General features: G+C 39.0%; 1 protein-coding gene across 2 annotated transcripts in view; it reads left to right on the top strand.

Moving 5' to 3' along the window:
* LOC134674975 (homeobox protein abdominal-B) overlaps positions 1–14,841 on the top strand; it is a 140,854-nt gene extending 126,013 nt beyond the window's left edge. For both annotated transcript variants that reach the window (XM_063533128.1, XM_063533122.1), the window contains 3 exons: positions 2,673–2,719; positions 6,938–7,543; positions 12,492–14,841. In XM_063533128.1, coding sequence (XP_063389198.1) covers positions 2,673–2,719; positions 6,938–7,543; positions 12,492–12,886 — 1,048 coding nt within the window. In that variant the 3' untranslated portion in view covers positions 12,887–14,841. The remainder of the gene's footprint in view (positions 1–2,672; positions 2,720–6,937; positions 7,544–12,491) is intronic.
* Positions 14,842–16,008: the final 1,167 nt, after the last annotated feature.

The following is a 16,008-nucleotide window of genomic DNA, read 5'->3' as shown; positions in this document are numbered from 1 at the left end:
AGTGCGCTGGTAGTGTAAATATTTTCGGGGTTGACTGTGCCTACGAACCGAAGAACATTCTAAAAGACAATTTTTATGATGAAAGGGTTCGTAACGTCGGGATATTTTTTAAATTCGTTAATCCGTTTGTACCTATTGTTTCATTTTTATCTAAAAGTAAAACTAAACGATAGATAAATGCCCATTGATAAAGAAGCCCAGTCCGTCGCTGGACAATCGCAGTTCGCGTTAAGGCGCAGTTAGAATTGCAAATGAATCGGCCGTTTACTCCGTGTCGTAAACCCCGGGATATGATCCAGTGAGTTTTCGCGCCATTAACCTTTTGGACCTCCTCCCACTCCCGAGGGTTGTTGTTGTACTTACGTAAACAGTACTATGGATACGTATCGAGTTATCTTCGATTTACATAACCATACCTACACCTTAGCCCGTAAATATTTGCATAATTTTGTGTTGTTGATAGAATACTCTTTATTGGCACACCTCAGTAAAAAGATACAAAAGAAAAGTACAATTGATTAAATGTAGAGGCAGACAACAGGCGGTCTCTACATTTAATCAATAATGATTATGGTTGATAATGATTATGCTATCTGAAATATTTTTATTTTAACACCTTGTAAACTCTCTGAATTATATTTGTTGTTTCAGACGTCACTTCATTTCAAAATTTATTGAACAGTAAAACAATCAATGCCGTATGCTAATTTATCGCTATATATATAGAGGTAGGTACATACTTAATACACGACGTAGGTACATACTTTTACGTGGAGGGGGTTGCTTTTCTCTGCAGTCCACTGAAGACTGCGAAATAAACCCAGTAAATTCATATGAATCGCAGGTTAACTATTATTACTTGAAGCAAAGTTTTATTGCATTAGCTCTGTACATCAACTTATAAGTGAATTTCTATTCCAGCATAAGTGACATTTACTATTTTATTGTGTTGTTTATCGTAATTCGAAGACTTGTAATATCAATTCCAAATGAATATCGGTATCGGGTATGACCGCCGCGTCGCTTCACTCGACCGTGGGAGTCGGTCCCTGTATCACCGAATACTTGTAACGCCGATAACGTGACTTGACAGCTTGTTATGTGCCTCCAAACTCGCCCTGTCACTAAGGCTATTGAAAAAACTGCCCGACCAAAACTATCAGAACTCCCAAACCAAGTTTATTTCCCTCTGAAACCTATTAAATGGCTTTCGGCAGGGAGGGGTAACGTGTCTAATTAGACTGGTATTAGGAAACAGTCCGGCCATCTTATGCTTGGGAAGTTAGGATTGAGTCGTAAATGTCAGCTCAAGTGCCCTCCGCCATCGCTTTCGTGCTCTATTTACGTATAGACAAAATAAAAAGTTTTACAAAACGCTCGCACCTCATTTTCTGACACAATCATTTACAAAGTATCAGACAAACAGGGACATACAATCAGGATTACTTGGCGAAATTTAGATAGGTAAAAACTCGTTTACTTCCGAGAGGTTGTAGGTTGGTTAGGTGGAGGTTGTAGAGGTACACTGGTTGTTATTAAATTAGCGGTTATGCAGCTATCGGCATTGTGAATAACGAAGGGCTTGCGTCTACTGTTTTTCCGGTTCAATCTCAATCAAGATGGATCTTATTTGCTATACTTACTTTCGTCACGAGTGCTTTGTGCAAAGTACAGATACGAGGTAATTCTAATTTTTCAGAACAAAAATAAACACGTTAGATTTAAGCATCTAACCTAGTTACTTACGTAAGTCTCGAATCTCGTTACTATTTTGGTGCGATGAATAACATATTGTTATTCAAAATCAATCATGGCTTCATGGCGTAGCAAGAAAATGTTGTTACGTAACACAAAACAGAATTTATGATCCCCAACAGATCTCGGCCTCAAACGTTACAAGAAAAAAGCCTGTAAACATGTTTTTTCTCTGCTTTCATAATTCGGGGGTAGTGCGCCCCAAAAGAGAGGCAGGAAAAAACCGTGGCATTCGGTGCAAATCACCTATTTTATGTAAACTTCGTGACTTTGCGCCGTATCGAATGACTTAGAAAGGATTATTTATATACGTATCGAGACTGTTAGGAAATAAAACTGTAGAGTTTGTCAATGGGCGTCTTGTATGGGTTTGTTTTAAAAATAAACTGAGTTATATGTTCGACGGTGGCGTTTACGCCAGCCGATGATTTAAGCGACAACCGGGGGCTTGTTAGACTCGTCATTATTTTAAAGTTGTTGTTACTCTTGTTACAAAAATGTTTACTTGCCTTACATCGATACGTTGAAGCTTCTTTTAATCCACTAGCTTTTTTGTAAACTGACCGTGAGCTTAACATGTATCTAGATGTAGAATACGTAGCTAAACTATATCATTTCACCCTCTAATTGTTATATTTTTTACAAGAATATTTACCGCCTGAATGGCATTCGAATATAATAAACTATCCTCATAACCTTTTTATCTGTTTATAAAAAGTGCCGCATGCTTCAAGCCTAGTTCGAAGCAATTAACATATTAATTAAGCGTTCCACTCGGGCTCATTTGATTGGATACACCTGACCCCGCCCGTAATTATAGGTACCATTGTATTGCATTATCCTATTATATTTGTATTAAGCTTTAATGCACGTGCTCATGTAACTATTTACATAACTTATGTATAATTTGTTTGCAGGTTGCCGTGTCCTTTTACGCAGACGTCTTTAGCCAGTTTACGACAAGGTGATTATTACATTATTTTCTTGGTTATTTTTATGCCAATAATTTATTTCATATTTTATGTAAGGTGCGTACGCTATTAGTATATTGCTACCGATAAATTACATTTAATAATAGCAGAAACAATCCAGGGGAAAACACTTTAATTAAAATACTGCTGGAATTATAAAGAGTTGCAAATATACATGGTGTAACATGAGTAAACCGAATAATTTTAACAGCGTATTCCTGATCATATTTAGAGACAAAAATGTCCTATAAACTTTTTTGAAATTCGCCTAGTTTCAGAGATATTATTAATTAAAAAAAAAACAAGTTTTTATTGTTACATAGTGTAAAAGGCCTTTTTGATGGTGATGTTGCTGCTATGGGACGTAGTCTAAATATCCTTATTGATAGATGTCAAAAAGTGACAAGTAACACTTTGCAAAAAGTAGGTTCTACGAAAAAAAAAATGTAAAAATCAATTTTAAGTGACATGTTTACCAATAACATTTATTTACTATGTACAAATACATTAAAAAAATTGAAAAAACAAAACAAAAAAAAAAATTTTTTGGCGAAATTGACCTAAAATCATATTACATTTTTTACTTCTTTTGACCTCAGAAATGCGTGGTTAAAATTATTCGGTTTCCTCATGTTACACCGTGTATTCTGATCATAAATGTTCATCGAACAGTCATTGAATTTTCTATAAAAATTATTATATTGATAAATATTATTATATTGCGTATATTACAATCCCTGGTATAATAATTAATCTTTTTCTGTATGCGAACCAATTATCAGTGAAGCAAAAAGCCAACTGTTTTAATTTAATTTATAAAACCGCTACGCGATTTCAAGTCCCTTTTCCACGAAGCTATAAATTGCATCAAAACGGTAACATTCAGATTTGAGTGCACCCGCGGACATTATTTACAATCCAAGTCCAGTTAAGAGAAAGCCGTACCTACCTCTTCATACGCAACTTCCCCGACGGGTTTCTGAATAAGGACATACACATACCCATATTCATTACAATGACATACAGGCGCATGAAGCGAGGCGTTATGAGTCCAAGGTATGTCTGAGTCTTAATCCACTTTCTCTTTGTAAGATGAAATTCACGGGCGAGATATTTAATTTACCTCGAATCCTCGATGATTTGTCAATAAATCGACAGTCTCATTATGTTATTGTGATTGATATCTACCGCCTTTTTATAACTGTAACGAAAACATACGGATTACATGTTAAAAGAAAGGATTAGGTAATGTCGAAAATCAACAATTTAATAAAAAAAACTCAAAATGTTGTAATAGGTTATTTATGTAGCAAAAAAAAATTGTAGGTAATATTTCTGCGCCTATAACATGTGATAGGTGCATATGCATGCATAAGAAACTTGCCTACTAGTTTGCTGGTTATAAATTATTTTCCACAATGGCGTTTCTGACTCAGTCTTGAGCAATTCGTATTGGTATAATATTAACTTTTCCAATATATGAGTAGGTATACGATGTACGGCTTCAATCCTGTTTGCGCAACAGCACACATGTTTGAGATAAGAAAGCGTACTTTTATTTAGGTGCGCCGGTCGTATGGCCGACCATTGGCCTGGAGTTTCCTAAAGTAAATATTTATAGACGCGCCGGGCTCAGCGCACACTTGTTCCTTATGTTTGTTTCTGTCATTCAACACGCCTGAATCTCGTCTGCTTCGTTCGAGATAATTTTGCTTTCATTTTGAAACTTTGCTTATAATCGTCTTTTTGTTATATGAAGTCTGCTTTAGTACATGACTTTGCGTTTTGAGGGAACACATCCTAATACCAATAGTTAGGGATATCGATTATTCCGATTCAACTGTTAGCTGAATAAACTGTGAAACTATGTGGATTAGAATTTTAGATTGGTATTGAATCTACCTAGTTGCATAATTTAAATTACGTTACGTTAGTCTTTTTGGTAACTACCCCTGTTTCTTACTTAATTTACATATTCCGGAATCGATTTTCATAATAACGAATGCGACTCGGATTAGGTATCGGATATCTTTGTTCAGGTGTCGGATGCATGAGATCCAATAAATTTCCAAGTAAGTTATGACTATAGGGCGGAAATACAAGACAAACATCACACAACTACGGTTAACCTCGTTTACATGTACCCATTGTTAGATTATTTCGTTACTTATTTATACAAGTTTCAAACAAAATAGCGCACAAATGAATTATTTAAGTAAAGCTAAGAATTAATTCCGTTGACACGTTCACAATTGTAGCAAATTTATAGTTTACATATCTTTTGTCGTGCGATAATTATGACGGCGCACTCAATAGTATAAGTGTGGGAAATTAGCTTTTTAACCTATGTTACACTTTGTATTATATTTTGACAATTCGGTTACTATTATAATTTTGATTTGTGGCCTTGTTAAAAGCATTACTTAGCGTGTAATGCTATGTATGTTCTTCTTTTGTCCGTTTGATACATTTAACTGCCGTGTCTTGTGTAAACAGACAACACGTCTATAGACTGCAGCAAGAGGTGTGAAATATTGTACTTATTGCATTATTGGTTGTACGACGTATTGTTTCCTTTGACTGGGTGCGAAGTCAAAAGGGTGTTACGCGAGGGGTATGACCATAACCTAAGCTTTAACGTAGGTACGAGAATAAAATTATTTTCTTATAAATACAGATGTAATGTAATTATGGAAACATGTTTTAGTCGTATGTATATTGCTATCTAATGAGTAGTTTACCTAAACTAATTACGTAAGTACCTACCTGCGTAGATATTTAATTGATTCAAAACCAATAACTAAATGTAAGTCAGTAAAACTTGGCCATGTCATTGACATTAAGCAATAAAACATTACATAATTCAATCTAATAGGCTAGTATTATTTGTGGTGAAATTAACAGACGATAAAATTAAGTTTATATTCACAATAAAATGTGAGTGAGTTGCCGTCATAAAGTCTCGCGTTTTTTATTGGTGGCAACACTGGTCGAGTGACGCTTGCAGTTTGGTTAAACGGCAGTTTATGGCTATTTTGCCTCTGTTAATCGCTTTACTACGCGTTCGCGCCTCCGCTTCCTCAGGGCCTCAACCCTTCGCCCCACGATTTATTCCTGTGTGGGTGTCTGTCGCTTTGAAAATTATGTCGTTTCCGTTTAATGGCTCTTCATTTGGAGTTTTTGATACTTGACGCTATTAATGGGTTCATTCAAGTAGTGTTTCTTTAATTATCTAATTTGGTCTCATAAATTGGCCTATTTCTATTATTTCAAATAGGTAATTAATTAAAATTAAAATGTTAACCTTACAATAGTGTCAATCTATAGATCCCTATGGGTGTACTGCATAGGATGCTTATATAGCCAGGTAGAGTCCATGGTAGAGTAAGTAAATTACATGTTACCTCTCCCTGTCTCCGTTTTCATTACACCGCCTCGGTTTCAGTTCGTTATTAGTTCTAGGACCGTCGTTGGGAACTTCGGACAAAATTTGGGGACGACAATGTAGTTTCATTTCATGAAAGTATGAGAATGAGGGCACGCTGGGCGGGCGTTTGCTACGCGCGGGGTAGGTTCTGCCGCCCGCCGGCAGATGGCGCGCGCCGGCGAGTAGCGCGCTGTGGCTGTGTGCGGCGCGCCGTTGACTCGCCACACTGCTGTAGCCGCCGCCACTCCGCGCCGGATCGCGGCACAGATCGCGCGCTATCCGTGTTGTCGCCTGCCGCTATCTCGATACACACGCTCGCGATAACAACGTAACGCGATACTCTAAATAAATAACAAGAAAATAATACACCGCCTTCCTACAACTAAAACTGGACTATAAGTGAACTGCAGTACGATAAAATAAAATAATTAATACAGATACGTTACCATAAATGATAATTCGGTTACGAGCTTATCATCTCAATGACTGTTTGGTGCATTTGAAAACTTTGAAATAAAAGTATCCGTCGAAGTTCGACGGTTTCATCGGCCTGGACTGTTTCTGCGGTTTTCCTCATCCGGAGAGCTAGCTAAATCGGGAATCGCGTTTTAATTTTCATGTGCCGCCTCGTGTACGCGTGTGTGCGCGGTGCAATGTGCCCGCGTCGCGCGTGAACTGGCCGTGTCGTGTGCTGTCCCCGTGGCTTGCCCGGCCGCCACCCTGTACCCTGACAACCATGTCGGGGGCCTCGGCGTGCCCTGCGACGCGGCCGCCGTGTCACCAGCGCCCGCGTCCGGGCACTCCGCCGGGCCGGCGTGGTGGACCATGATGAACGGCGTCGGCGGGACGCTGTACGAAGAGTCGCACGCGTCACCGCCCGGGGGCTCGCCGCCGTCCGCGCCGGCTGCCGCGCCGCCGTCCGCCTCCAGCGCCTCCCCGGCCTCGGTGGGCTCCAACCCGCCGCAGCCGCTCCAGGTCCCCGCTAAGCGCTACGACCTCGAGCCCGGCGTCATCCGGCACGCGCAGCCCTCCTGGGGCTACCCGCCTGACGCACCCACCTCTTTCAACCACGAATATGGTGCCGGAGCCCCTACCTACTACAACCTCCCAGTGGAAAGGGAGCGTAAATCCGGGTTGCCTTTTTGGCCTGGAAGCGGGGGAGAATACAAGCCCTACGCCGATGGTGGCTGCCATCAAGGCTTCTCGCAGCCCTGTTGGAACTACGCATACGGAGCGCCACGTGGAGATCAGCCCCTGCCCTACGTTGGAGACGAGCGACGAACGGCGGTGTCGGAAGCCTCTGGGTTCACCCACGATGCATATGGACTTCGGAACTACGCGTCAGAATCCGTATCCAGCGGACCTTACCCACCTCCTGGATCCTTACCAGGTCAGTATCATTCCTCGTTATTGTCAAAGACTGATGTCTATGCTGCCCCAAAAATCACGTGTTCGAACATTGTTGTAGGTAACAGCTGTTTGTAATTTTAACTGAACTTATCGGCAACTCGAAAGTCGAGACCCAAAACATTATCGTTGGGCACAGAAATTTATAAACAGATACAAAATTACGCGAACTATGATTGCTGGGACATTATGGTCGTTGGTTTTAAAATTAGAAAAAATTACGAAATACCTGCTTAAAACGAAAGTAAAACTACCAATTATTGTGTATGAAAATTGTTACTATTTGTCTGCTTGACGTAAGTCTGTAAGATGGTAACTTACTGCCACTTGCCGCTAGATGGCGATGTACAGCGCACACAGCAACGACATCTGCTATGTGTGCGTGAGCTCGCACACAACGCCGCCACCGCCCGCCTGCCGGTGTGAGAAATTTCACGGTTGCAATTTCTGCAAGCTGCTCACGACATCGAATATTGTCATTTATTGCCAGCTCCACAGAACTCATTTTTGAATAGCAAGTTCTTGTAATTAACGTCCAATGTCGTTCGTAATTTCTGTAAGTTGTCCGTGGCAACGTATTTTCTTCGGAAGGGTAATATATTCATGTATAATTTGCAGAATAACAAAGTTCCTCACATCACAGTTCTATTGTTTTTATATTAAAAAAAAATTAGGTTATTAAAGTTTCCGAGCTACGGGATAATGGCTTGACGCTTCAATAGAAAGGCGTTGTTAAAATTCTTGTGAGGAGAGTCGACGTGCTCGTTGCTTCTAAAGATAGCGTCCGCTCACGCGTCCCGTAGAGTAAGTAGATAGATGTAAATAGGTAAGAGTAGGTATAGTCGGGTGAATCGATTGCTGGTCGTATAACGATCCGATAAAGCAAAGGTAAGCTAAACAAACTGCCGAAGCCTCCGCAGCGCGCGGGCAATCAAAACATTTTCCCACACACCATAAATTTGATGAATGAACGAAACACGTGCTACAAATGTTTAAAAACGGACCATAAGCACCGTTTTATAGGCAACTTACAACGGTGGCGCTATACAGCCGACAATAAATTAAAGTTTACGTAAAATAAAGCGCCAATAAAAATGTATAACTAATAAATAAACACGATACCTGAGCTTCGAGACAATAAACCGATCTTTGAAGAGCAATAAACGAAATATTGCTACAATAAACACATTACGCTGATGAGACGATAAAAACTAGGTGCGAGCGGGACGGATGCGCCGACGTGCATGCGCTTGATTCATTGCGTCTCCTACAGACCTATATCACTTTTACGATATCATAAAACCGCGACGACATTCATAGACATGCAATATTACTGGTTTCTTTCTGAAATCGCGGCAAGTAGTAGTAATTACGGGCCGAGCCATGTCAGTAGTATGAGAGCAATAAAAAGGCTCCATTCATAAACGGAGGTTGTACCTACACTACACACTCGATCGCTGCCTAACCATAAAGATGGGTTTATCGCACCACTGTTACGGCAGAGGTGTAACTTGACATAATTTTGCGTAAAACGCGCATATAATGGCCCATTAAAAGGAAACAATTGTTGAAAAAGTTATACGAGTGTTCGCGTCACTTTATGATTGTATGTTTACGGCCACCTGAGGTTGACATTGACTTTGATTTGTGAATTTACGGCTTAGTAAACGGTTTGAGAAATGGCTCCGTTAGTAATGCCACCGGTAGTAATGCACGTGCTTATAACTCTCTTTTTACGACTGCCTGTTTCTTTCATTACAAAACTTTTACTTATTCTTAACTTTTTAGTTTGTTCTATTGTTAATTATTTACTTTATTCACTTCATATTAATACTAGTTTTACTTTCTTCTACTAGTTTCATCTAGTAGTAAAGTAATCATGTGTTCATTGAAAAATGAACTCTATTAATATGGGGTTGGGGTGTAGACTCCATCCGTCTGTAGGGATACGGTTCTTACTGATAAGTCGCGAAGTGGGCAATGCTCCCACTCGACTTTCTATTTTATAGGTTTTTAGCTATGAAATCATTATTATTCTCAATTTATTCGACTATTTACTTACTACAAAACAATTGCATTTAAACTAGCTCTACTATAGGTTTGGCAGCCTTCTAAGAGGTCGCGAAACCCATGATAGGTCCTGGTTTCAAGACTTGGCCCGAAAACGGGCAATAAAACACATGCGCGATGAGGGTCGCCTTGATGCGGATCCTCAATGCACTTTTATTTGTCACAAATGTGGGCGACTGTGCCATTCAAGGATCGGGTTATATAGCCACGAGCGACGCTGTCGCTAGTTAATAAGTAAGTCATAGATGCTGCTTAAATCATCTGTAATGATGCACAAGGCCTAATGATGATGATGATGACTATAGGTTTGATGCTGTCTACGAATGTTATATGGTTAGTTACTTAATGGACAGTTTATTGCAATTACGATAAGTTTCACAAGTTTTCTTTAAACCATATAAACTTAAAACTAATTTATTGTCCATTACTTTTACTAGTAGGAAGAAAAGTTCATAAGGGTTATCTCCAGCAAGTTGTGAACAGTTAATTTCAATGCGAAAAATTCCAATTAGATACCTATTATAACTGTAAAATTATCGATTTCCATTTGTGTACAGAATAGGCGACTTAACTGAGAAGCTCATTGTAAATTCAACTCTATGTCATTGTAATACAAATGAGTTGGTGTCACGAGTGGTGGAGTGGTCAACGGTCGGGTAGGTAAAGTTTTATGGCCACGAGCCGCACTTTTACTGCCACTACCGCCGCTGATCGCTACCTCGGCCCCTCGTAATTGACAAGTCGTCTTGTCATTATGTTCTCTTTAAACAATCGCCCGCTGACATGAAAGCCTCTGGAAGTGGTTCAATAATTATTTGTGATATACCTAAGAACAGAAAATAATGAGTTTTAAATGATCGCTCGTGTTTTATAACGACACAGGTTCGGAATTGTCTGTTAGCCTATATTACACACATAGTTTTATACTCCATTGGGAATGTATTGTCATAATGGAAAAAAATTAGCAACCTCACTCTCCCAACCACACTTTACTCTTTTGTTATTGTACATTCGATTCAAAAAGATATTGCAACAACTTATAACTAATGTAGTGTCCCGGAATACAGGACAATATACATTTCGATAGCCACTGAAAATCGGGAGCAATGAAAAAGCTGGGCTTTCACCATAGCATTTAATGGCAACTAGTCTAAAAACAAAAGGTAAAACAAAATACCGTAATAAAAACATAGTCAAAATGTATAAAAAATATAAATAACATATAAAACCTCAAATTAGTCCTCGACATGTAGAGTCAAATAATTTTTTGCTACTATTTCAAGGCACGAGAATAAAACAATCTTTGTTCCCGAGTAAAAGTGAGCCTTTCATAGCCTTACCAATTATATGACACCATAGGCTAACACAACATTCATCTCTTTCAAAATAGACGCCTACAAAGGGTTAGTTAGTTTCATACCCATCAATTTAAAAAAATTAAATTAATTAATTTGTTTTTTGACAGCGCCACACACGCTGCCTTCACTGATTAGCCCAATTTGTTTAGTTAGGTTTATTACTCGTTACTCATTTGACTAAATTATTCAGTTAAAGTTAAATGGCATTGTTGTAAGCACTTTGAATGGCGCACTGGTTGTAAAAATGTGCCACTAAGCGGTACGCCACACTTGTAAAAGTTGCGGTAGGGCAGTTTTATGTGGGCTACACGGTGGCTACAACTAATGCTAAGCTTTTGAATTATTTAGCAGTTTATAACTCTATACGGCTAGAAAAATAAAGATGTTTTAGTAACAACAAAATGCGATAGGTCATAAGTCAAGAAATGTAATTGTTGTCACAAAAATTTCCTTTTATTCTAAGCAATCCCTCTCGCCCATGAGGGGAGGCCTGTGCCCAGCAGTGGGAGGTACCTATTGTATAGGCTGTTTTTTCTATTCTAAGCAAGCAAGCAAGCTTGTAACGAAATATATGTAAGTAGGTATGGGTTATGTTATAAACGAATGTGTTTTCTCTTAGATCAAACCGTCATCATGAAACTGCCTGCGCAGGTTTCCTTTCTAAACCAAACAACAGTTTTTGCTGTAAAATATCCGTCAGTCGTAGTAAATTCTCTTGTCAAATAAACATTCATTTATCAATATTTTATGTAAGTCGCTCATTTAAGAGTCGCGTTACGCCAAAGGCGAACGAGCACGAGCGAGTTGAAGAAGCAGGCGAGCCAGTATTATGCCCTCCCGTTACGCATACTTATACGAATCTCGAGGTCACTTTACACTGGTCCACAACCTGTGAGAACAATCGGTCTTTCGCATTCGTCCGCTAGACAATGAGGCATCTATTTCGCAACGTTGCGGACGGTCGTTTGGCACAATAGGAAATAGTGCAGCTATTGCACGCGCGGCGTATTGAGAAGGTCGTGGGTTGCATACAGTATTACCGCGGTGATCTCATCAAAGGGACCGCTGGTATTAACTCTGCTATATCTAACTTCTAACGCCTCTTCGCCGGCAGCTATTGTTTCTATGAACGCCGTATGGAAATAGCTAGTTAACTGCGACCCGCTCTCTATCCGCTACGAGCCTCGCACTGGAATTGCCCTACTTCACAGTTGATTAAAATTTTCCTGGCGAACGTACTCGTACGCATTATTAAGATTGCGATTGCACTCTTCAGTAATTTTGTTGCAGAGCTCAAAATACGATGAAAACAAAATGCTAGGGCTAAGAATATGTAGTGCGTTCTAGGAACCATTAGCTGGAGCTGGAACCCTATTGCAGATTATCGTGCCATAAGATATTTACGTCCTCGGCACAGATATGTCGATATTACATAAGTTAGCAGAAACTGTACGAGCAGGCTATTTATTTTCAAATGTTGAAACATGTTTTATTTGTGTGCAGGTTCCCTGTCGATGTCGGTGGGCGTCGGTGTCGGCTGCGGCTCCTCGAACCCCCTGGACTGGACCGGTCAAGTGACGGTTCGCAAAAAACGCAAACCCTACTCCAAGTTCCAGACTCTCGAGTTAGAGAAAGAGTTCCTCTTCAACGCTTACGTATCGAAACAGAAACGGTGGGAGCTCGCGCGGAATCTGAACCTCACGGAGAGGCAGGTCAAAATATGGTTCCAGAACCGGCGGATGAAGAACAAGAAGAACTCGCAGCGGCAGGCGGCGCAGGCGGCGCAGAACAACAACAACAACTCGAACGCGAACAACCACAACCACCACACGGGGCACCACCTCGCGCCGCACCACTCGGCGCTGCACCATGCGCCGCCCGCCAAACACCATCAGTGACCCGCGCCCTTCTCTGGGACTTACCCCCTTCACCACGGTATAGCCAGTTAAATGAAGCAGGGCCAGTTCCATTGGACCAGTGTGGAAGTGACTTGTACTTAAGGTTCCGAGATCCGTTACGTCCATGTTCGTTACCCAGCACGGTAATGGTGAAGGTGTCAGGACGCTATCGGCGGCGCCGGCGCGCCAGGTCCCAGAGAATCTCCTCTCTAGTAACATAATGTGTTGTCGATTTGTGTATAGTATTAAATTACGAAGTTATGTTCGATAATTGTAACGAGACTAAGTACGTGAGTAGATAACGATTCCTGATATTAATAATGTCTAGTGTAGCGCTAATATTGTATTTGAAATTATTTAAGTATCTACGAATTACGAATATTAAAGACGTCACCGATGAATTATAGTTTCTAGATAGTTTATTGAAAATAAATTATGTATAAATATTTTGTGAGACTGCTTATTGTTGTATTCGTATTGCTGTTCGGGTGTTCTTTTGAGTTTGTTACCAAATCGTTGAATCCTCGGCTGACGCAGGAGACCGCTCCCCTACGGCAGCGCCAGGCAGCTACCTATTGCATACCGACTAACTGTCACGATCCTCTATTTATTTTATACTTAGGCAAGGATAGACACCACAACATGATCAAATATTTATTAATGTTTAATTTCTTATCTCATAAATCGTAAATTTTGTTATTTAAATTATGGATTTCTGACAAAGCTTTAACTCGGTTCCAGTAGAATTATACATTAAGTTACTGTTATGACTTTTTTAAATATTGAAGTTGATGTTATAATCAATTAAAATTAGGTGATATGGGCAAGTGCATTAATATTGTCCTCTATTGATTAATTGTACTGTTCGCTTTAGCCTGTCTTATTACTTTTTATTTTTGTTTTAGTTAAATATTTTATTATTTATTTTATACACTATTGTGACTTACCAACCGTATATTTAGAAATGTTTTCAACCGTATCTTGCTCTCATGTTACGATGTATGTTATGTATAAATAACGATAATAATTTCCAAATATTGTAAGTAAATATCTACAAAGAGAATCATCCCAGTTTTAGGATATTATCGTACTTCTTAGATACCGCCATTTTTCCTACTTTACAAAGCAAGTATAATTATTATATATGTAATAAATGTTTTATTGTAAACTTAGTATTCTGATCTAATGAATCTGTATTGTCGTAATTTTGTAGGGATTAAAATAAATTAGGTGTTTTTGTACAAAATGGCGACCTCGTCTAGGTGACCGAATTTCTATTTTTATTGCAAGGCATCGTCGATACCTGTACCTGCATAATTTCATATACATACCTACATATAGAACGAAACAACGACTAAGTAACTTAGCTCATGTCCTGTATAAATGATTAAGAGAAAACTTAATGTTTTATAAGTAGGTGCTTGAATTTTGTCTGAAAAACTTTGACACCTCAGTTGTTTTTGTAGCAGTTACCCGCTTATTATACTATTAATGACATATTTTTGACAGTTTTCATCAAAACACAGCATGTAATTAACCATTGTAAAGTTCCAGTTATCTACGCGTTCAATTTCAGGAACTATTATATTTAATAAGTCACCAAAAGATAAACACTACCTAGTTTTAAATTTCATGTAATAAAGTTATTCAGACAAAATATTATTTTTCTCACAATTTGCTTCTCTAAAACATACAGTGAATTCAGTAGTTACTATTACCTACTACTTACTTATATTAGAAACATAAAATATAATATACCTACCTTGTAATAAATAAAGGTCTCGTAATATTACTGTACAGTTAAATTAATGTAGTTAATCGCGCCAGAAAATGTGAGGTTTTGTTAAGTATAATGTAATAATTAAAAATAAAATGAATGTGCTCTCGACAGTTCTATATGACGAATTTAGGAAAGAATGTATGAAAGCGGAAAAAATTAAATATTTCGTCGTGTCCTGGATTCTTTTTGATTTGCTTGATACCCTGATTGCTAAGTTTTTTTTGTTATATTTGGCATTGGTCAAAGGTTGCTGTACCAATGTTATAAAAGGTAAGCATAGCATAGATATCTACTTAATTTCATCTTTCTTAAGAGCTTTGGAATTATTTTCACCACAGTAAATTACGAAATTAAATAACTTTAAAATTAGTTATTCATTGAAATAGGTTTCATAGTTTTATCGTGGTAAATGTAATACATAATATTGATTTTTTTTTTTCGATATATTGATTTGACACACATAGGTTAGCTTAGACTCTAACCTAACCTCAATCACCTCTAATCAAATCAAACCTCTAACCGTCAGAGTCAGAATTAGCCATAGTTTTTGTTCCTCGACAAATATTCGGCTCTAATCACGGAAAATTTATCGCTACGATGCATTGTAATACATTGAAGCAGTGGTGGGCGAGTGGATATGACGTCTGAATTTCAATCCGGAGGTCGCGGGTTCAAAATCAATGAGTTTTTCGGAACTTATGTACGAAATATCATTCGATATTTACCACTAGCTTTTCGGTGAAGGAAAAACATCATGAGGAAACCTGCATACATCTGCGAAGAAATTCAAAGGTGTATGTGAAGTCCCGAATCCGCATTGGGCTAGCGCGGGGACTATAGCGCAAGCCCTCTCGCGCATGAGGGGCCTGGCCGCGTAGCCAAGATGCAGATCGCTTACGCTCCGTAGCGATCGAAACGCAACTGTCACTGTCGCAGTAATATGGAAGAGTGATAGAGAGACATAATGCTTTTCGTTATCGAAGCGATAGCGATTGTAACCTTGGCTAGGCCGGCTGTGCTCAGCAGTGGGACGTATATAGGCTAAAATGATGAATGATGACATTGCCGGAAAAACTGCTGTCGGCTACGACGTAGCGCTACGAGCGTAGCTTGGGTGCATTCATATTCAACTTATTTCATTTAAGCAGTTTCGCTTGTTAATTATAAATGAGTATTATAATGATTAAAAATGTTTGTTTGATAATTTTTGTAAAAGCATTAAGCGGCATTATCCTTGATGGCAGGTACACTGAAAGAAAAATCATCACCAGGAATTAAAAAACAGTTCTGTACTGGGGGAAAATAAAAAATAAGTTTTAGTAAGTAATAATTATGGACGTTT

Source organism: Cydia fagiglandana, chromosome 2 (genome assembly GCF_963556715.1).
Source record: "Cydia fagiglandana chromosome 2, ilCydFagi1.1, whole genome shotgun sequence".
NCBI lineage: Eukaryota > Metazoa > Arthropoda > Insecta > Lepidoptera > Tortricidae > Cydia > Cydia fagiglandana.
This window is presented reverse-complemented; position numbering and strand designations above follow the sequence as displayed.